The 23693-nt window shown below is 40.9% G+C and overlaps 1 protein-coding gene and 1 long non-coding RNA gene across 3 annotated transcripts in view; one reads left to right on the top strand and one right to left on the bottom strand.

Annotated features, from left to right (window-relative positions):
- USP44 (ubiquitin specific peptidase 44) overlaps positions 1 to 12763 on the bottom strand; it is a 243494-nt gene extending 230731 nt beyond the window's left edge. For both annotated transcript variants that reach the window (XM_085653378.1, XM_085653379.1), the window contains exons 1-2: positions 12628 to 12763; positions 4169 to 5676 (exon numbers count right to left, since the gene is read on the bottom strand). In XM_085653378.1, coding sequence (XP_085509504.1) covers positions 4169 to 5614 — 1446 coding nt within the window. In that variant the 5' untranslated portion in view covers positions 5615 to 5676; positions 12628 to 12763. The remainder of the gene's footprint in view (positions 1 to 4168; positions 5677 to 12627) is intronic.
- Positions 12764 to 12902: 139 nt separating this feature from the next.
- Positions 12903 to 23693, top strand: part of LOC146855551 (uncharacterized) — a 227193-nt gene continuing 216402 nt past the window's right edge. Inside the window, exon 1 of the long non-coding RNA XR_014981345.1 lies at positions 12903 to 13121. This is a non-coding gene — a long non-coding RNA (uncharacterized LOC146855551). The remainder of the gene's footprint in view (positions 13122 to 23693) is intronic.

Raw genomic sequence — 23693 nt, 5'->3', positions numbered from 1 at the left:
TGACCCTTCAGCAGCACCTCCACCCCCGAGGGACCCCATTCAGCCCAAGGCCAATGAAGAGCTGTGAGATATGGGGGGTAGGCTTCATCGCAATCTGCAGGGGCATTCGTTTTCGTGACGCCACTGTGCAGTGCATTAGTCTGAACCTCAGTTCTGTTAAGCGTATGCAGTGCACCCAGACCACCTCGTCGTCATGCAGTGCACATTGCGCCACTGCAGTGCACTGGTCTGAACCTCGGTTCAGTTAATTGTGCAGTGCACCCAGACATCCTCGGCGTCATGCAGTGCACATTACGCCGCTGTGCAGTGCACTGGTCTGAACTTCAGTTTTGTTACTACCCTCTACTACTCTCTCTCCACAAATATATATATACAATATATATATATTATCTACTGGCGGTCGCCAGTAGATAGTTATAGTTAGGACAGTGTTTCCATAGGAATATCTGAAAATTCTATTTTGAATAACTTTGGCGCCGATTGACGAATCCTCGCGAATTTTTCAAAACTAATGGGGCGCTACGCTCCGCTCCTACCCTGAAAGTCTCGGGGGGGGATTCGTCAAGCGGGGGCTGAAAAAAAAAAGGGGGGTCCCAAAACGCATTTTCCCCATGCATTTTTCCATAGGACCTTTAGTCCGAGCTACAGCCCGAACGGCTGAACAGAATTATGTGAAATTTGGCAGAGAGGTAGCCCTCAGGTCAGGGATGTGCCTTTTGAAGGTCTTGTGTAAATCTGTTCAGTATTTCCTGAGAAAATAGCATTTAAATCAATATATATATATCTATGGGCGCGCTCCGTGCGCTTACGGTAAGCTTACCGTACGCGTACGGTGCCGTGCGCGATTCTGATTGGTTGTTAGATCAAAGTAAACATTCGAATAGGTCGAAACCAGGAAGTGTCTGCCGCCATTTTGTCTCTCGCAGTCTGAGGGGGTGAAAAACAAAGGTGGATAACGTGAAAAGGGGGCAGGCTGGACAGTTCCTGACCCCCTAGCCTTTGTCAGGGGGTCTCAGAAGGACCCCCAAGGGCAAAAAAGGAATTTTAATTTTTTTTCAAAAAAAAAAAAAAAAAAAAAAAACCCAATGCGCGCAGCGTACGCGCACGGCGTAAACGGGGAAATTCCGCGAGGAAAAATTCTGCGAACTTCGCGTAATTACGCGTACAGTGCGCGCACGGCAAAAAAAAAATTCAAAAAAAATAAAAAAAATTGTGAGGTACGGTTGGCTCTTAAAAGAGCCGTTGGGTTCATACAGGGATGGAGGAAAGAAAGAATGGGAATATTAGGAGTGTCTACAAACGTGCTGGTCTATCTTATTGTTAATAAGGGGAACACTGGTCTCCCCAAAAACAATAAGACCAGAACACGTTATACACCTCATTACAACCCTCCCAAATCGAGGGTTAACGTCCAGAGGAGCAGAAGAAGGTGATGCTCCCACCTCAGAGGAAGGGCTCAGCTGAGCTGCCGATGATGTACTCGGCTGAGCTTCTGAGGTTGGGCTCTGGTGACTTACTGAAGAGTTTTCTCCAGTATGTCAAGCAATGGTCCTGGGATGTCTATCCCTAAGGTGCCTCATCATAGAGTGATTTCCAAAGGAATACTTCTTCCTTGGATTTCCGCTAGATAAAACACGGTCACAAAGTGTGCAAGTGACCAATGGAGCATTGACCTTTTTCCCCCCCTCTGGAAAAGTAAAATACTCCCATACAAAAGAATTCTTTTGTTTCCTCCTTCTCTGGATGATGGTGGTGCTGATAGCCTCACTCTCAGAAGAGGTCTGCTGTTCTGCCATTGTATCTCAATGTCAATTCAGCTCCTTCTCCTAGGGGATCTCAAGCAGTAATGAGGGGAATGGGTGTGGTGTGGGAAGTTTCTGGAACTGAAAGTAGTTTCAACCAATGAAAAGTGTTCTTTGTGGATCACATGACCTACCGTGCGCGCTCCGTAAGCTTACGGTACGCGCTCGAAAAAAAGTACGCATGCGCGAACGTGACGCTTACGGAGCGCGTACGTAAGACACATTCGCGCATGCGCATTACACGCCCCTGCGTAACCGCGACGTTGCTTCAGCGTGTACGCGTACGTCACGTACGTATCATGTAAGCGCGCTGTACTTATGACGTGCGGAGCGTCAGTTTACCGTACGCGCACGGAAAAAAAATGCATTAAAAAAAACATTCCATAATGCAGGATATAGTACATATATTATTTTATACATAGGTTTACCAAAAATCTCCCAAAAAAATTTGCGTTTAAAAAACCGTACAAATTCACTGAAAAAAAACCATAGGTTTCACACACGTTATAGTTGGGAATTAGCATTTAAAAAACCTTGCAAATTCCCTGAAAAAACCATAGGTTTCACACATGTTATAGTTAGCTGGACATTTCACTCATAAAAAACCAATGAAATTCCCCCGTTATAGTTAGTGCAGGCAACTATAACTCACGCGACAGCAATCCTCTGCTGATGACGTCAGATATTACATCACTGATGACATATGTGTCTTTCTGAAGAAAAAAAAATGTAATATACGTATAGCTAAACATGAATGGAAGAAGACATGGGTAAATAAGTGTCTAAATACAGTGATGTAATATCTGACGTCATCAGCAGAGGATTGCGGTCGCGTGAGTTATAGTTGCCTGCACTAACTAGAACGGGGGAATTTCATTGGTTTTTTTATGAGTGAAATGTGTATATATATATATATATGGTAGGACCCAGGACAGTGCTATCCCGCTCATTTCCATATCGAAGCCTTCACGAACTAGGCGGCCATGGGGAAACGGGAGCAGACACCGCCCACTGGGGCAAGTACTTACTCTGATGTCTGCTCGGCTTGGACCTGGACTCCTGGGCTCGGCTCTTCCCGGTGGCATGACGACAGCACTGCCTCAACCAATCACAATGAGGCAGGCAGTTTAAAGGGAGGGCGGGAGAACCGTGAAATTTGGCAGCATTTGAGAAAGCTATTGTAGCGAAACGCGTCATGCAAAGCCAATTGGAGAATTAAAAGCACCTTGAACTGAAGTCCTGTGTGTGCTCTGCTTCCTTCGGTTGAGGGGAGAATTGGTGGATAGATATATATATATATATATATTCATACACACACCTGCATATCTATTTAAATACAAATATAACTGCATACATACACATATATGCATACATATGCATGTTATGTACATTAAAGTTTGAAAAACACTAATAAAAGCAAAGCTAAAAAGCCACCCAATTACAAAGAGAATTACTTAAACGAGGGCGAGACCCGTTGCATTTTCAATGCTAGTTTTAAATGTATTGTTTATAAACTGACGTACTTCTCAGTGGAAATTTACCCCCCCCCCCCCCCTCCCTCCCAAAAGCACAATTTTACCAATTGCTGCATAATGTGAAAAATAAAGGTCTTGACTATCAAAACTTAATCGAGTCACTTGGAATTCCTAGCAAGTTTTATACTGTAAATGTTTATAATGAGCATTGATCAGAAAATTAGGTACGTTAGCTAAGAAATACTGCAATGAACTTAATACCACTAATGTGATAAAATGCTACACATAGAACTGAATACCTTTTATATGAAGCCACAAACCACAGAAATGCAATCAAATACTTGTTGAAAAATCAAGACAGGTGTACGGATAAAGGCTGTAGTACAATCCTGCTCTAAGGGTCAAAACAATACTGCTGCCAAAAACTGCTTCAAAAATGTAAATACTGTAAAGTCTTCAATTCACAGAGTTAATTTATTCAAAAGCTCCCACTTTAGAGAATGGTGTTAAAAAATAAACAGGCGTACATGTCTGATTTTAATGCAAAAGTAGTGAACACCAATGAATGGAATGTATGCATGCATTTATCCTTTTCAATACAACTAGGTTTGTATTTGATAGTTCAAAATGTTATAACATTAGTAAGGAAAAAATATTGGTTCTCTTGGTTGGTAGTTACCATAGGTATAGGAAATAATTAGGAGGAACAGAAAATAATCCTTAAGAAATAAATATACTTTAGTGTAAAGCAGATCTACACAAAAACAATCAGGTTACTGAGAAACTAAATTTATACTTGAGCGAATGTAGCATCAACTATGCAATTATAGGATACAGGAGATCAAGTGTAGAATAAATAAAGCAATTGTAGATTTAGATCGGCAGACATACCTGACTCAGGAGCCGGCCTTGAAAAATGGTATTGACCACATTCAGAACCTGCGTGATGAGCTTCTTTTGAGAACTTGGGATGATAGCTTGGTATCTGGCCCCAGCGGTCTCCAGCTCTTGCTGTACTTTATCTAAAAGCTCGCAAAGGAATTCCTGAGCATCTTGTTGGGCATATCCTCGAAATGCTGGGATCAACCGCCATACTGAGTGAAGCATGGCAAAGGGAGATACCAAGGCCCATTTGCCAGACCACATCACTTGAAACAAGGTGTGAAGTTCATGACAAAGAGAAATGTGTTTTGAGCTTGGTTCCTTGGGCTGAATAAGTTCCATATTTCTTCTTTTTGAGGCTCCACCACTCAATCCGGATGAAAGGCTAGGCCTTCTTACTACAGACAATTTCACTTGGTCATGCTTCCCTTTTGAATGGATGCTATGCAGGACTTGAGGTCGTTTGCTGGATAAGTTTTTTTTACTGACTATGGTTTTCTGATTGGCTGTGGATGGTAGCAACTCCTGAGTCCGGTTGAGGTCAAGCTGCAGAAAACATTCTCTGAACACATTTAAGTGACTTAAAATCTGCAGAATGGAGTTCATGTAGCAAGTATTTCCCAAGTTTCTAAGGCCCGTTACACCAGGGGTCACAGTTGGCCTTCGTTTACTTGGAGAGTCACCAATTTTTTTTAACCGTACCTCATCGGATTTAGAAGTAGTTGCTGGTTTTGAAGGTGCAGAGGGTTTCTTGTGTGCAGTCTTTGAGATAGACAGCGCTTTGCTGGAGACTGAATGTGTTCCCTTTTGCAAACGTGAGCTTTTTCTTGGGGGAGTGTTCTCAAACTCTGCCTTCAACTGCCGCTTTAGCTCCTTCCGACGTTGACGGTTCTCCTCCTTTTTTAACTCTGCCTCTTGAATACGCCTCTCTTCCTCCAACCTTAGTTTACCGGGTGTCGTTTTTTCAAACCAAGATCTAAATACTCGCCCCATTAGTGCATGCCGCCGGTGCCAAAGAGCAGTGAACATTCGGTCTTCATTTTGAAGCTGAGCTTGGGCACCACCGTTTGAGGGGTAGGTGTCTTCATTTGCTGCCATAGACCGCAAAGTCCTCCCAGAACGAGTTGTGCAATCATAATTCTGACTCTTAATAGCACTCAGTGTACTTCGTAATAGTTTAAGGTCTCCTGTGGCATTATCATTGAGCACGTAGTCATCACAAAGGTAACAGAATACATAGAGGTCATTGACTTCCAATGCTACAGGATGCTCACTTTCCTTAAAGTGCTTGAGTGCATGCTCTTCAAGATATCGTCCGCATGCGACATGTGAACACCCAAGGCATGCCCAAACTGACTCTGTTGTATTGCAATCCACACAATGCCACTTCTGAGGGTTCAAGATAGAGTGGTCTTGGGCAAGCCGCAACCGCCCAACATGTTTACATTTATCCATGGTGATATTTATAAGCAATTGTGTATTGCACGATCCATCGCATACAGTTGCTACATGGTCCCCTGAAATCAAAGCCATAAATATTATTAAGCGCAGATACACACCGATTTAACATGACATATATACCAGCATTACACAGACAATTACATGGATGGATTTACTATACCAAATAGCAGCATGAGAGCTTTATTTTGGGATAATGGATTATAAGATGAAGAGGCATTACAAAGTTAGTTTTCCAACAGTAGACCGAATTACCAAGCAGAGGGTGATTGATGCTCACATATATTTGCACAAATAAGTGCTCAAAATAGAAGACTGTGTCTAAGATAGCATTCTCGTCTTGACATTACTCCTAAATCGGCAAAGGAAGACAAAATTAAATTTGCCCCACATCATTCCCTGTGCTTGAAGATAAAAGACATCAGATGGTTCCATCCTCTTGCACGAGATAACATTAACACTACGGTGAAAGTAAGTGTAGAACGCTGATAAACGCATATGGCCTACACCACATGTACGCTGCATCGCAGCCCCTTTGTTGCAGTTTTTTTATGGTACAGAGTAGAATGTTTTTCACTTATTAAGGGAGAGGAACTGGATCATGCATCATCACTTCCAGCATGAACTGACAAGGAACCAAAACACAAGTTTCCTATGAAGCAATACTATCACTCCGAAGAAGAGGTATTGTGTTGTTGATAATGTTATATCTGAAAGAACTTTCAGGTGTATGGTTTCAATAGGGATTTGTTTTCTTTGATGTACTGGTACATGGAGGGGGGGGGGGGGGTCAGGCTTACAAATGGGGACAAAATGCAGATGATGGGAGGGGAAGGGTTTGTGGGTCAATGGGGAGAACATGGCACAAGCATGAAATTGCTGGTTTGCTAAGGTGGGGTGGTGGAATGTTACTGAAGAAAAAAATTCACCTTAGACCATGTTCCTCACAACCTTAACTTGGCTAACCTTCCCCGCCAAGAGACAAAAACTATGGAAATAGGTCACTGAGCATCATCAATTAAGCATCATTTTTTACATAGCGTTTACTCGCGGCTGGATAGCATCCATTTCCACCATTCTGTTACAGGACACTTCCCTATGGTGTTGAAATAGGCTTTCGTTGATTTTGGTTTACTAGATGCTTGGCGTAAACTACACTTGAATGATCGGGACTACTCACTTTCCCCATTCACATCACAGCTTCTCATCTAGATTATGTTTTTGTGAGCAATCCCCTGGGTCTAGCCTTACAATCAGCCATGTTCTACCCTATAAGGCTCTCAGACCACACACTGGTATTTCTTAGCAGCGATTGGGCAGATCCCCCAGAAATATAGCCGTTGGTTCTTCTCCAGGTATTTGATCCACAACAGACTAATGCGAGAACCTACGGAAATTCATATGGGACTACTTTCAGGATAATAAGTCATATTACACACCCCATCGCATCATTTACGCGATCTGTAGTTCAGCACGTCTTGTCAGCTCTAAGACGTGCTGAACTACAGATCGCGTAAATGATGCAACTGGCTTAAAACCCCAAATTTATTGACGACATCTTACTTTTACCTCAAAAATCTTCAAGGCCACCTCCTGATTCACCAGGACTACAACTTTGACTGAGAAAACCTCCTCGCCCGCAGACATCAACCAAAATCTGCGCTTGGGCTGTATACCCATCTGCACTGTCCTGAGGAAGACCTGCCGTGACGCTTATTATATTTTGCGCAGTACACGGGGTCGAAACGTCGACGCGCCCTTCTATGTCTACACAAAGCTTCTGATCGCAGATTAATTCACATAGGATCTTGTAGCATATGTGAAAAACCATAAAGATATCAAGAAATAATGTACGTTTCTATTCTACTTATTCACTTTTGCCGCATTTGAAATATATTGTATATACTATTTATCACCACATGTCACTTTATCACCACAAGTCACCAATATTTTGCTCTTTTGAACTTGTGTATTACGACAGCCCATAATACTTTATTCCCTTAAATTACCAAATTGCAAACTTTATTGGTGTGCTTTTTTCTTCATTTAGCTGATCTGTTACATGTAATGAATATTTTTTTAATTTTCTAAAAGAAATTAGAAATTCCTGACAGAAACATTGTATTTATATAATACGCCCACCCAGGTTCTGAGGGACACTGGGTCACCCCATTATTTTAGCTCACGGTTATACTCCCTAGCTAGACCTAAAAATCCATGTAAGTTAATAACTGCCCTCTTCTGATGTCTTACTGCGAAAGAAAAACACCATAAATTATCTAGTTTTCTTAGACACTTTAAAAGCTTTACAATGGCATATGTGTGTCCCTCTAAATTCAAGCTCAGGCATCTGGATAAACAAAATGGTCACAGGTGCTGGGGAGCAAGCACTTTTGTGAAAGCACACGATTTCTGCCAAATCAAAACATGCACTCCTGGCTTCCACATGTGGAAGAGCTAAAGCTCCTCTAGTGATACTCGCATAATTCTCTGGCGACACCTGCGCTGTCAACCCAGACCACTAAACACAAACACCGACTAAAAGACCGTGATGCTATGGAAAAGGATTACGTTTTAATTGAACTGCCTCTATTTGTTCCCTGTGTACTACCTCCAAGTTTGGTTTGTTACACTCTCACCATCAAATGCTAACTGCAATGGTCATTGACAGTATCCGGCGCATACAAACAAAACTTCAAAACTATCACATTAGTAGTGTAAACTAGAACCACAATTTGAAGTTGGATGTCCCCCCCCCCAAAAAAAAATCCATTAATTAACATGAAAGGGTCCTTTAAGGCTTCTCTAATGGGTGATGTGGTTGCAAATCCATGTCACTATACCCATGGCATAAGAGTAAAAAAAAAAAACAACAGGAGTAGCAACAATGGTAGGGGGCAAACAAATGCTATGTGAATAAGACAAATTACAAGTAAACTGAACAAGTGCAGTCAATATAGTCATGTTACATTAAGTACAGCAGTAAATTAAAGCGATTTGGGCTCCCATTATCAAAAAAAAACTAGCATTTGAAAAAACAGTGCTTAATCTGTGCCTGTGATTACGTGTGCTAGGTGATGGTTATTCACTTTTTGAAACAAGGACTTATTTTATTTTCATCCTTAGCCTGTAACCCTGAGCAAGATATAGACAGGCAGGAAGAGCAGAAAAAAGTGTTGAATACAGCAGAGATAAAATGAACATGGAGGGTGAGAGCACAGGGTGACTCAAGAAAGAGGCATAAAGTGGAAGTAAGGTTTGCAGTCCAGGTATTTGTCAACCCCTGCATTCAATAGCGCCCGCGTCAGAGTCCTAAGGAAAACGCTTTGCTCCTGTAATTGTTAAGAAATTAGAGTTCGGATAAATCAACAAATTAAAATATCACCAAGTAAAGCTAATTGGATTCAATTGTTGAAATGTCACCACATCATTTTTGTCCCAACACATCCGAGAAATCTACGAATTAAACGCAACAGAACATTTATCAAAACGCAGAGCCACCAAGTGGCTTCAACCCAGAGGCACCACTTGTTTTAACAAATCACATGCAAACCCTAGTTAAGAAAACGAAAGAGGCATGTCCATGAAAGTTAATGAAATATTTAGCACCGCGTGATTTTAAAACAGGTCCCATTAGCAGGTTGTTGTGCAACGCAACAAACACCACTGAATACAGCAGGCCATAAAATAAATTGAAGTTTACCTCCTTTCATCATGGTTAAACATGTTATTTAAAATGTATAACCCTCGGTGTAGGATACATTTGAAGAATCTATGTCTAGGGGCTATCTTGGCGAAGGTAGATCCAGGAGGCCTGTAATCCGATTATGCCGTCTCCACCGCACCACATTCTGTGAACCTGGGCAAATCAATGTATAAGAGACTCTCGGTTTTTTTCTGATCTGCCAAACGGAAATCCACGTGAAACGATCAAACTAATGGCATGAAACGATACAAAATTACTCCTACACCGAGACAAATTAAACGCCTGCTACATGCAGACGTAGTCAAAGTGACGAGGGTCATTCTGATAAAGTTCGCAGAAATATTTATATATATTTGAAGGATTGCCCGAAAAAAAGTACCTGTTCACATCAGACTGAAATCAATTTCTAGCAAGTGTAAAGCAAAACGCGTTCACGTTGTTTTACAGGGTATAGCTTAGAAGAGCATTACAACTTGCAGAAATGTTTAACTAAAACCAAGAAATTTGGGGGCATATCATCAAGCCAGGCGATAAAATTATCGCCGTTTTAGCGGCAGTTTTCTGTCGCTAAAGCGGCGATAATTTTATCGCCTGGCTTGATAATATGCCCCATAATGTCTTATAACGCTGTAATGTATATCTCAGTGTCCTGAAAACATCTACAGGGATGCAAGGTTCAGGGTAGTATGATGTTGCCTCCTTACCCTGCAAAATAAAAACAGGCTTTGACGGACAGCGCTAGAATGTGCAGCGACATAGCCAGTGATATTTTGCCAACGTTGCCGTGGCAGGACAATACGATACTTCTGGGGGATATCTTGGCTAAACTAATCCAGATTTTGGTAATATATTTCATAAATTGGAAAAACTTTGATCTAAATAGGGATACTTAGAAAATGCCATTCTCCCCGCATCAATTAAAATACATTTATAGCAATGCACATTACCAAGAAAAGACAACTCACACGTCATTACTAAGAATCTATGGAGTTACTGCCACGCAACAAACATGTCTTTCAGGTGGAACAACAATTCCCACAAAAGTGAAGAAAATATACAAAACTAGTATCAAGCCTGTTTACAGCCTCTCGGCACCATTGTGAACTCGTCTGTGTTATGGGAACTTTTACTCTCGCCTTTCATACCCCAAACAAGATAAACGTATTCACGAAAATGATTACATAATAGAAACAAATGGTAAGGCTGTGTGATCTGCATTTACTGGAACAAAACCACAAGTGACATGGCGTTTAATAGTCTCACGATAATATGTGAATCTCTGAGACCGCGCAATCACTGCAGAAGCACGTTACTGTTCCTCAACGCAGCAATCGTTATATTGTATGTACAGTATCGTAAGTTATGTTGAACTTGGGGGTAAGACAGCAAAGCAGTTGCGTCTCGACCAATAGAAAATGTTCGATGTGAAACATGTATTTAGCTCTCTACTTATTGACTCACTTTTTCGACGGTTTTTCTTTAAAAATGTTACATGGAGTGACCTCGAATTCACTGCCACCGCCTGGCTCACAATTTGTTAGGTTTCCTTTCTCCAGGTTAACGAAGCGTGGCACAGACGTGAGCAGCGCAACCAAAGCATCTTATAACCACCACCTCAAACGAGGAACATAGGACTAAGATTTAAGGACACAAACCTCCCATTAAAATGTAGTGGCGGCACTGAAGCATTTCCTGTAACCAATCTGTAAAGACAACGAAACTATGATGGAATGACACTTAAAAAAAACACAGAAGTGTATTCAAACAATAACAGAACGGCTACACAAGCCAACAACAAAGGTGTGTACAGAACAAATAGCGGTTTCTTTTAATTTAGTGGAGGATAAACGTTGATAACGTGCACGAGTGAACCTCGAGGAGCAAAGAAAAGTTAGGGCTTTCTCGGTTACATCATGCAGTGGGCTAGTACAGCCAAGAACGTGAGCCAAACTTGATCTAACGTCAATGCCGGTGATTTCGCTCCTCCCCGGAAAATCGCTTTAAAACAATTTCAATTGAAAAAGGAAAGTTAGTTGAGCACACAGCATCACAGCTCGCCACACGCAGTTTTCAGAAGCGCCTGCGGTCCTTGACAAAGGCAATAATAATAAACTGTATATTTTTGCAGAAATAATTTTGGAGCGGCTGGCAGCAATCGCCTGCCTAACTATACAGAAAAATAGCTCATCGTGCTGTAAGTGCGCAAGAGATATGGTTTAACGCACAGTATGCCCATAAGAACCAGGATATTTAATAAGGGAGGAAAGTACCCGTCATTTATTAAAGTTATCCATGTCACTACTTTTTTAAATCAGTTTTACCTTCAATGCTGGCGACTAGCGCCTTTCGTAGTTTGTTATTGTAGTGATAAACCTACATTGAAAACTACCAAGAATGGACTACTTCTAGTAACATTACAGTTATGTGTGTGCAACTTAGACAATAATTTAAGAAAAGTTACTTGCCTGACTGTAGTTATGTTAACACTTAATGAAACGTATGTAAAATTGTACATTTACATAAGCTGTAATTGTTGGATTCACTTTTTAACCCACATAAAAAAATTATATTTAGCGTGAACGGTAACTTTGTCAGGTAGATGGGCAGTGCTGATCCCGAGCGCCAGCATCAAGCACGAATACCATTGTCAATAGTAATTTTCTTACTTCCCTATACAACAACATCATTCGCATTTAGACATGTTCCCACCTAATGCAATGCACAAGGCAATCGCCAAGTAGGTTATATCCACTGTAACTGGACACAACCCTGTCCCCTGCTCAGCTCCAGGGTTAGAACACACAGTCAGCCCTTGTCACATGGGCAGACAACCATCACCTCATTCCCAAAGTGAATTACATTAGAACATACTTGACAATTAGGAATACAGCCATCCTCACAAAAGTAAGAACCTATTAAATTCACCTTCCGGTTGAGAGCACAACAACCCTTCCTCGAGAGAACCATACCTACGATGCCATTGTAGAGATAAGCTAGGGAGCAACACAACAGCATCTCTTTCCTGTCTGGGAACTCAATGCTCCCTCCAGCTGTATGCTGCGCACAAGATACAGTTTTCTTAAGGTAGCACGAAAATCTGCTTTGGAATTAACACAATACTCCACCACACACTTCATTTTCATGCACATACATTCGGTCCCCTCCGCGGTATGGAAACTCATCGCATAAACACCGGGGACCATTAAATATTATGAAACATTAGACATCAATCCCAGTCGAACTTAAACCATGGTGCGTTCACTGTTGGTAGAACACGCATCGTGGAACAGTTAAAACATCTCACCTGCTTCTTTTATGAACTTTTTCCCTGCTAAAAGTTGTTGACTTTCACGTTGCTGGCTCAACCTCGCATGCCTCGGAGATCAGCCCTCGGGCTCAAGCTACGCGCAGTGCTTCGCTTAAAACAGTTCTGAGCAGCGCAAGACCCCCATTGTCCTGAACATGCCGCAGCAATTGGACCTACGCAACAGACTTGAGTTACAGCGAAACACGGGAACGAACACGCGGATTGAAAAGATTAGCGCGCGCACCTCGGCCGCACCGATTGCAAGTACACCAGGCGGGAGTACATTGAAATGAAAAAAGGACGTGCCAAATGTTTGACGTCACTTGACGTCACACTCACGGCCATCTTAGATCGCACAGTTTACTCATGAAATGGAAAAGGGACTGTTATGCTCTCCGTGGAGTATTCGTTCTTCCGGTACATTACAGAATGGCCATCATATCACGAGAGTATGACGTAGAAAGTTGTGAATGTGCGTCTTATCTATACAGGTAAGTCCGAAGGCCGTCGTTGAAATGGTATGTTTCTGAATAATCCCCCTAACAGTAGATATATGTGCGGTTTCCAAAATTAAATGTGAATTAAAGTTTAAAAACTGTTCGCTGTCCACCGAGCCTTTAAATGTTAAACAAAACCATTCAGGTTAATCAGTTAATTCTTTACTATTTGAGTTTTAGTTTACCAAACGATAGACGTCAGCCCAATGACCGCAACAGCGTGGTGTAGTCTGTCTTCTGTGTTCCTGGACGTTTTATCAGAGGCCAGTTTACAACTGGACTTTTTCAAAGCGATTCCAATTGGGGAGGGAACACGGCAAATACCTAGGGCTTTCCTTTTATTTTCTTTATAACATCCCAAGAATGAAAAAAAAATGCGAGGCTTGGAAATGTGGATTTATCATTTCTAAAATAATCGCCCCAAAACGTCCTTGAAGATAAATGCAACATAATGCTTAAAAAGTTTGCACGTCGTTTTGATTTTATAGAAAAGTAACAATAAACAAATGTGTCTTAAAAAGCGGTTGTTTCGTGGCTGCATGGAAGTACAATTAGGCAGTTCCCAATATAGACTTTCTAAGATGGCGTCCTCAAAAGGGGTGACTAGACTTCGAGTCTTCCCAATCAACCTCATAATCACTTTTTGTGTGCGTTATTTTAGGATCAACACTATATTTATGCTCTAGTAGCTGGCTAACTAAGCGATGTTGGGGAACCAAGCTGTTTTCTAAAACGTAAATATGGAGGCTACAACACAATGTCAGAAAATTACATTTCCTTGCTTTCACGATTAAGAGCTTTTACTTTTACCGGGGATCCGAAGGCAAAGATTATGCCATCTTTTAATTCCCAACTTGACAGGTGCGTTTAAACACCATTCAAACAAGCATTGGCAAAACCACCAGGATGGACCTACCCTTTCAGTTCTAAAGCAGACTTGTTATTGGCAATGCATGTTTACGAAAGCCCTAGGGTGCGTGTCTGTGGAAAATGATTAAACCCGGCAACATATTAATTACCCTGATAGCAAAGACAATAAACAAATGCGCAACAACTGTTAGGTAACAGCGCTGTGTCTTTATGGCAAAGTAACAACTGCCTGTATGCTTACCCCAAATAGCATTGTGGCCTTATGAAGGCACTGCATGCCGCGTGCATACCCTAGTGGAAAGGGCGAATGAGTATGCCCCTGTTCTACAACACACCCTCCAAGACATTCACAGAATATAAATAGAAGCCTCGCCCCTTCCATCACGTTGGGTGCTCTATTGCTAGACATTTTTACTCCCTCTGCTACTGTGACTGAGGCAGACGAGTGCTAGTATTTTCGGAATCCTTGTCAAAATGAAATTATCCTGCTTATATATCCCTCTCCCATTGCAAGGAAGCCCTTTTGTGTGTACATGCCAGCACATCTGATTAAGACAGGAGACTCACGATTGTTAAAGTTGAAAATGTCATTATTGTAGCTTTCATTCGCCTAAAATTGCCCTCTCTTCAGTGCTATTCAGTGAGGAAAACAAAGTTACCCTGATTTACTACAATACATTGCTCTCTAGCCTGCTGCCATTTTGTTTGCAATTACAAATTTGCAAACATTTGTGACAAGAATTTTCAATTCTATTAAGGACACGGAGGCGAGGATTGTGCTTCTCATTTTCTTTACTGAAAATCTCAGCAGCCAATCAGAAAAAGTAAAAAACACAAATATGAACTACAATACCCATAAACCTAGAGGGCATCACGTAACAACCATAGAGTAGACCCCTATAATTGGAGCACAAGAGAATACTACATCCTCTTTCTTTGCGTGAGAACAGGTAAGACAAAATATAGTCACAGTCTGGAGTCCAAGAAAACTGGAAGAATCCACTCAATCGAAGGAATCCAAAGGCCAACGGCAGCAACGAGAAACTTGAAGTCAGCTTCAAAGTAACAGCATGCCGTGGAGGACGATGAAACTGCTGCAGATCAGAGCTTATAAATTCTCCCTACTTCCACGGACAGAGTAATTTCACAGTCATACGCACATACACTCATCATACGCTGGGGCCCATCACACCAACATTCATTCTATTACTCTATCCACACCAGATATACGAGAGAACTCCTAAATCAATCTGCATCTAATCTGAGGTCAATGCAACCTAATGGATTTGTCTCGAGTCATGATTTAAACAGTTTAAACACATTTGAGATCTCAATAAAAAATGACAAAGAAATAAACACCGACACTGTAATTCAAACAAAAGGTTATTTTATCTAAATTAGTTCAAATGAAAGTCATCCAATAGCAAAATCATTATTCTCATAGTTACCTATTCTAGCTAAATGTCGTATTTAGGTCAGGACAGGTCTCTCAGTAAAGTCTCCCGAGTCGCCGTCCTCTCAATCAGCATCGATCCTCTTGAGCATAAATTCAGGAAGAAGTGGCCTTAGACCCTCTCGAGTCTAACAATATTTATACCAAAACTTACACATTAAAAGTTACAAACAAGCTCCAAGCGTCCGTTGAGCAGAGCGAGCAGGAAAGGATGTTGGCTCGCAACATTTAGAAAAATCTCCGCTCTTGAATATCTCAAAAATAAAAACACGGAAAAAGGAAGCACAAACTAAATTCGCAACATCCATGGATGCTCTTCTCCGGAATTATAGTGAAGCCACCGCCAGTTTATCAAAATGTTCATTTGTGACAATTGTTCTCCTCCAAGGATATCTGGCGACAAGCCCAGATCTGCTGTCCTTTCGTAACTTTTAGCTCAGACAGAGGCCGAGGTCATATTTTCAACCATATTCAGCGAGGCCTCTCTTCACATTTCATCTACTCAAATGCAGGCTGTAAATGTCGGCCATTTCTCAATAGGCCAAAATGGGCAATCTTAATTAAAAGAAACACAAAACAACGTTACTACATCGTATTGATTATACAGTGTTAATTCCCACTAATACCCTTATGTGTATGTATTTATCTAGCCATTCGCGACATAAAGAAGCATTAAAGCATATTATTTTAAAGCGCAAACACATAAAAAATAGCACTTTAGCCACACATATTTAATTAATTTGCTCACCAACTTAGTTCACGTATTAATTAAGCCATGCAATTGCATTCCCACGTGTAATTTTTCATTAGTAAGGTTGATTAATTAAAACACTCCATAAAATTAATACTAAATAATTAATCGTTAGTAATTTTAATCATGACATATAGAAATATAAACTGAAGTTTGAGTTTAAATAGAAAACCCTGCTCCAGCAATCCCCCCTTTGGTGATATATCATCACCACAAAAATCCAACCCAAAAATGTAGACCCCTTTTCTTAGGAGAAATTCAAAATGTCTTTTTGTGTTTACATTAAACACCAGTTTCTCTTTCATCATCTCTTTTAGTTTCAAAATACATGCTCTCTCTAAATCTTCTAATTCTATTTCTTGTGGGTCTCTTTTTGACCTCTTTTGTCTCTTTTCAACTTTTTCTTCTATTATTTTCTTTTTATTCCTCCTATATCTACAGCATAAACACCCTAATCTAAGAATCAATAAAGCAACAATCACACATGTCAATGGAAATAATATCTTACCAAAAATAGTACTACCTATCTTAGCAATAAAATTCTTAACAGCAATCACCTTATTAGCCATTTTAGTCCAGATACTTTCAGCTTCCAGTGGTACTATTTCTTCATGCAAATCAGTAATATTTTTAATATAGACCTTTAGATCTTTGCTTTCATCAGGAATGTAAGTGCAACAATGTTGAACTTTCAGCATTCCACAGACTCCACCCTCCTTTGCCAATAGAATATCAAGGGCAAGTCGATTTTGCATTGACATGGCGCGTAAGGCAACCATCTCTGTATTTACCAATAGAAACCCTCCAGCGGTACTTGTCGATAAACGATCCACCACTGTTGACAGCTTCCGAATTCCATATGCATTTAATGAAATTCCCACTGCTGGAATCAAAGCTCCAAAAATATCTCCTACAATTTCTGACCAAGTTTCTCTCTTAAAGCGTGTTAGTAGATTAATCTGTTCTGCATCTTCTATTCTATCCATATGAAAAATCTTTGGAAAGACCAGGCCAACATAACATGTGCCATACCAATGGTCAGGCAACCTGTAATAAGCCTTATTCCCACAAATATAATACACTCCCGGGAAGACTGGATCTTCTGCTCCCTTGAATCCCCATCCTGTTGCAATAAAATATGTATCATGACACTCACTAGTCCCAACAAAATGATTATCATATTGGGATTTCCTTCTGGTAATGCATAGTTTACCCTTCTGTGGTGCATCTAAAGCCAAAGTTGGACTGGCCCCATTTTTCAACTCTTTTCCCATCTCAATGTCCCACATTGTCTCACTCATTTTATATCCTCCTGCCTTTTCATGCATGCTCATTCTCCTTTTCTCTACCATATCTAGGAAAGCTTTTTCTTCTTCCTTCAAACTACAAGTTAAATTGTTTCTAAAAATGTAATCTAATGTTAATTCTTCTGTTTCAATAAAAATCTCACCAAAAATGTTAGCTTCTTTAGCAGGATTCAGTTTTTTATTCATAGGCAATTGCCCAAAAATGTTATCCTTATTAGACATCTCATAATCTATTTTCCCTAATAGATAAAAAATACTACTTAACACACTACATGAAATTCCATACGTAGCTGGAAGATGATGATAGGTAACTCCCTCTGAAACAGATGCCGGTAATTGCATACAGACGTAGCAATCCCTTACCTCCATTGTCTTTACGTATTCATACAACAATTTTGAAAAAACATTGCTAGAAAAATCATTAATTGATCTATCCTTATGTATGTATATATTACCAATTCTAGTTGGTACTACTTTCTGTGAACTCTTCTCTATGTTAGTCATATTCTCAGTATGTATTCCCAAAGTGTCTATTGTAACTCTAAAAGTAACTAATAAAGCAAGAACACTCCATAGTAGCATTAATAATCCTGTACAGCAGCAGCACATTTTGCACCATCTTTTTAGGAAGGTACATCTACTTTGATCATTTTCTGTGTTAGCCATTTTACTACTTTGACTGTGTCTTTTGACTTAGCCTCTACTACTCCACTACCAAATCCCTAGTACACTAGATTATCACAATCTGTTAATTTTTAGATTTCTTCTTCTTCACTCTTCTCCAAGTGACTCCTTTAGTTCACTCAATTTTTGATTTTCATCACTTTTCACTTCTTCTTCAGCAACATCAAATTGTATCAGATCCTGAACATCTGTCTCTTCTCCAATGTCAGTCAAGATAACTTTCAGGATTCCAACAGTTTTCTCCTCCTCAACCACTCTCCGTAAGGTCCCCTCTGGATTTCCCTGACTTTCTGCCTCTTCTTCTTCTTCAGACAGTGCCACATACGTCCATTCCGGTGACCTATACTTCTGGTTGGGTTTTCTGATTCTCTTGATCTCCTCTGGTTCTTTTGATTCCTTTTGTTTTTCACCTTTTGCTTGATTCTGACTCGACACCTCGTTCACCTGTTCAGCTTTCAATGAATTCACTCGTGTCAGTCGATATCTCAGCCTCTTTATCCTGTTAGGCCAAAGATCTCCCTTTACACTCCTTTTCTGTTTCACTTCTCTATTGTTTCTTTCTCCAATCCAAGTTCTCTTTCTCAGAACTCGACCCTCTGGTTTCTCATTCTCACTCTCATCCGATTCTGTCTCATTTGCCTCTTGTTCTTCAGCAATTTTCTCTTTTTCCACAGTCTTCTTTTCCACTGATTGAGATTTCCCTGCTACTGTCCCTCCTTGGATCTCCGACACGCAGTCTTCTTGCTGTCTACTTGTCCCTTCACCTAGCTTATCAGGAATGTTCCCTACACCTCCTCGGGTGTCTTCCGCAATCTGTCCCTCTCTATCTTCCTCTGACCCTACTTCTTCAGAAGTAATCTCAGATGAATTCTCAATCTCTTCATTTGACTCAGGTGTAGTCTCTGTGGAACTGTTCTTTTCTTTTCTCTCTTTCTCTTTATTTTCTCCACTGCTTGTTGAAACTTCAGGCACTCTTACAGAATCCGAACTCTCCTCTGAGGTTCTCAATGTTCCTCTTGAAGCCTCTCTTGGTAAGAAAAAAGAATCACCTGACTCTCTTTCTGACTCTCCTTCCCCCTTTCAGGATTCTTTTTTCTTCTCACTGTTTCAGTGTCTGCATCATCACTGGAATCTGACTCTTCAAAGTACTCCTTCCCAGTCCCATCCTTTGGATTTGGAACTCTCAAAGTATGACTTGCATGAACCCAGTTCTTCACTCCAGCACACTTCACAGCAGTCGTCGTAGTCAGAATGACTTGTCTTGGCCTTCCCCACCTTGGAACCAAGCAATTTCTTCTCCTGTGTACTTTTATTCTCACCCAGTCCCCTGGACTCAGATCATGGGCTTGCTTCTTTTCAAGTGTAGTGGCGTCTTCTCCAACCTGGTGAAACACAGAATGAACTGCGTCAGCCAGGCCTTTACAGTAATCCAAAATCATGTCATCAGTTATTGTCATCAACTTGTTGACAGGCACGAATGCATGTCTCATTGCACGTCCCATTAATATTTCATGTGGACTCAACCCTGTAGTTCTGTCTGGAGTAGATCTAATAGTCATTAGCACTAGAGGCAAGACATCAGGCCATTTCATTCCAGTGGCTAAACACATCTTACCAATTCTGTTTTTGATTGTGCCGTTCATTTGCTCAACAACGCCAGAAGCCTCTGGCCTGTATGCACAATGTAACTTCTGCTGTATGCTCAATGCTTCAAAAATTAAACCCATTAGTTCATTGTAGAAGTGTCCTCCTCTGTCTGACTCAATTGTCACTGGGAATCCGTACCTAGGAATCAACTCTCTTAACAGCAACTTGGCCACTGTTATTCCATCATTTCTCCTAGTCGGATATGCTTCCACCCACCTTGAGAACAAACAGACTACCACTAAAACATACCTCAATCTATTGACTTGTGGCATTTCAATGAAATCTATTTGCATTCTGGTAAAAGGACCTCCTTCTCTGCCTATTGTTCCTAGGCTCACCACTGTTTTCTTTCCAGTATTGAATTGCTGACAAATCAAACATCTTTGACAGATGCTCTCTGCTATCAGCCTGAATTTTGCATTGTACCAGGTCTGTTTAAAGGACCTAATCATAGCATCCCTCCCCAGGTGTCCCTGGCCATGATACATTCTTGCCATTGTTGACAACATAGAATTTGGCATGACTGGTCTTCCATCCCTATAGATCCAAACATGATCCTTTTCTCTTGGAGCACAACCTGCTTTGATCCAATCTCTCATTTCCTCATCTCCTGCTTCATCCTGCAACTGTTTCACCTCATCCCATGTTTCCAGTACATTAGTAAACATCACAGAACAAAAAGACATTTCCTTCTCTCTTCCCCTGTTAATCGAATGATTGTTCTTTGCACAATACTGTGCTATGTCATTTGCGAACCGATTACCAAGAGTAACAAAATCATTTCCCTGTCCATGAGCAGCGCATTTTACAACTGCTAGTTCTTTAGGCAGCTGTATCGCCTCAAGCAATTTCCCAATCACTTCAGCATTCTTTATAGGAGTTCCACTTGAAGTCAAGAAACCTCTCTGTAGCCAAAGCTGGCCAAAGTCATGAACCACTCCAAATCCGTACTGACTATCAGTCATTACAGTCACTCTCACATTCTTCCCAATCTTGCAAGCTTTTGTCAATGCTACCAATTCAGCTACTTGAGCAGATTTAACTCCTTTCAAAGATGAAGCTTCCATAACTTCTGAAACTTTACACACCACATATGCTGCACTCAGCACACCTTCCTCTGTTCTCAAACATGATCCATCCACAAACAACACATGATCACTCTCAGGCAGTGGCAGATCTCTTATGTCTGGTCTCGGTTTTGTACAGTAATCAAGCACATCCAGGCAATCATGATCAACATCATCTCTCACACTCACATTTTCAGCATCTGGCAACAGTGTTGCTGGATTCACATTCACACATCTCTCAAGAGTCACATTTGATGCTCCCAGAATGATTTTCTCATATTTAGTCAGCCGACTATGTGACATATATTGAGTTCTGCTTCTTGTCAAAAGAATTGCCACATCATGAGGTACGAATACCCGTACAGGATATCCCATTATTATACCCTCACTCTGTTCCAAGCTTCTGCATGTAGCAGCTACTGCTTTCAGGCAACCTGGTAAACCCACAGCTACTGGGTCAAGTGTTGATGAGAAATACGCATTTGGCCTCCTCAGACGTCCATGTTTCTGGATTAACACTGAAAGTGCACAACCATTCCTCTCACTACAGTACAGTTCAAACTCCTTATCATAGTCTGGCATTCCCAGAGCAGGAGCTTCACATAATCTGCTTTTCAATTCCTCAAATGCTGCCATTTGTTCTGCATTCAGTTCCAATGGGTCTTTCACTTCACTTTTGGTCAATTTAATCAGTGGCTTTGCTATCAGGGAAAAATTACTTATCCACTGACGACAATAACCCGCCATTCCCAGAAACATCCTCACTTCTCTCTGAGTCATTGGGGCTCTCATTCCTCTGATAATTTTGATCCTGTCATTGGTCACTTTTCTCAGACCTTTTTCAATATTGTGTCCAAGATAATGTACTTCTTTCTTGCAAAACTGCAATATGGCTGGAGATACCTTTAATCCTCCATCTGCCAGATGATTCAATAAAGCTATGGTATCTACTTCACAAGCCTCACGTGTCTTTGATGCCACAAGTAGGTCATCGATATACTGTACTAATACTGAACTTTCAGGCATGATCAGACTTTCCAATGATTTCTTCAGCAACTGATTGAATATTGAAGGACTCTCTGTATACCCCTGTGGGATACGGCACCATGCCAAAATACGCTGTCCAAACCGAAATGCAGAAATCGGCTGGCTGTCATGATGCAATGGAATTGAAAAGAAAGCATGGCACAAATCAATTACCGTGTACCATTCAGCATCATGAGGAATCTGATACAAAATCACTGATGGATTTGGCACAATGGGACAGCATGATACCACAATTTTGTTAAATTTTCTCACATCTTGTACTATCCTGAACTACCCATTAGGTTTCTTCAGCCCCATTATCGGTGAATTATATGGGCTACTCAGTAACTCTCACAAAACACCTTGCTGAATCATTTTATCAATTATAGGTGTTATTCCTTCAATTATCTCTGGTGTCAATCTGTATTGTGGGATATTAGGGTAAGTGATTCCCTCTTTCACTGTAATCTTTACTGGATCTACATTATTCATCAATCCCACATCTTCTCCAGTAAAATCCCAGACCACTGCTTTTACTGTATTTCTCAACTCCTGAGGCAAGTCATGTGGATTAAATACAGCTTTTGTTCCAACAATCTCACTTTCTCTATTATCTAGAGTCATCCTATATAAGACATCCTCATCCGGTGTCTCAAAGGCTATTCCATCCGGAGTACAAAAAATTGTGCAATTCATTTTACACAATAAGTCCCTACCTAACAAGTTCACTGGACTAGTGTCGCACACCACAAATCGGTGCATATCTGAAAATTTCCCTATCCTTTCCCTTACTGGTTCAGTAAGACGAGTCTTAATCTGTGTATTAGCTACACCAACCACTTGGATTGCTTAATCCGAGAGAGGAAGATTTCTTATATCTGCTGACCTGACAGTTGATCTTGTCGCTCCTGTGTCTACTAAAAAAGTAACACTTTCCCCATTTATTTTCCCATCTACAAATGGTCCTGCCTGGTCTATTTCTAGAGTTGCTCCAAGTATGCACTCTTCCTCCTCTCTTCGGCACCGTCAGTAGTCCCCTACAGACTCACTCCCCTCATTCTTTAACCAGTACTGTTGTACCGGGTTGATACGTCTCGGTTTGTTTACCTGTTCATCATTGTAGAATCCTGAGTCCTGGTTATATTTCTGGGACCCTCTATTCTGTGGCAAGGGCGGTTTTGGTTCTTGATTCTGCTGCTTGACAACCTTCTGCTGTTGTTGCTGATGATTACACCCCTCGTTCTGCATCTGTTGATTCAAGGATTTATTCTCATTACTCACTAATGGTGGATTCGTACACTCAGATCTCCAATGCCCCAATTGTCCACAGTTGTGGCACGGGAATTTTTTCTTCGCCTCTTCTAGGTTCCCCTTTCCTTTCCCTGTACCATATCTGGGCCTATTTCCTGGATTATTTGCTTGTTCAACCAGCTGTGCTTCTTGTCTTTCTCCAACCTTCACCTGTGCCCACATTGCTTTCTCCTTCAGCTTTCTTTGTTTCGCCTCAATTTCATCACTGAAGTATTTCGCATGTCTCAAGATCTCATCCATCTTCTTACTCTGCCAATCAACTGTATGCTCTCGAATCATCTCACTGATTTCAGGTCTCAAGCCATATACAAATCTGTATACAAAATGACTCAAATCCTTATCACCCAGATGTTCATCTCCACTGAACTGTTTAAAAGCCAGTATCAGCCTTTCATAAAAAGCATGAACTGATTCCTTTGCTTCCTGATGTGTTCGATCTATCTTAACCCA

The sequence above is a fragment of the Triturus cristatus genome, chromosome 4_1, assembly GCF_964204655.1.
Source record: "Triturus cristatus chromosome 4_1, aTriCri1.1, whole genome shotgun sequence".
NCBI lineage: Eukaryota > Metazoa > Chordata > Amphibia > Caudata > Salamandridae > Triturus > Triturus cristatus.
Note: the sequence above shows the minus strand (reverse complement) of the source record. Positions and strands in the feature narration are given on the sequence as shown.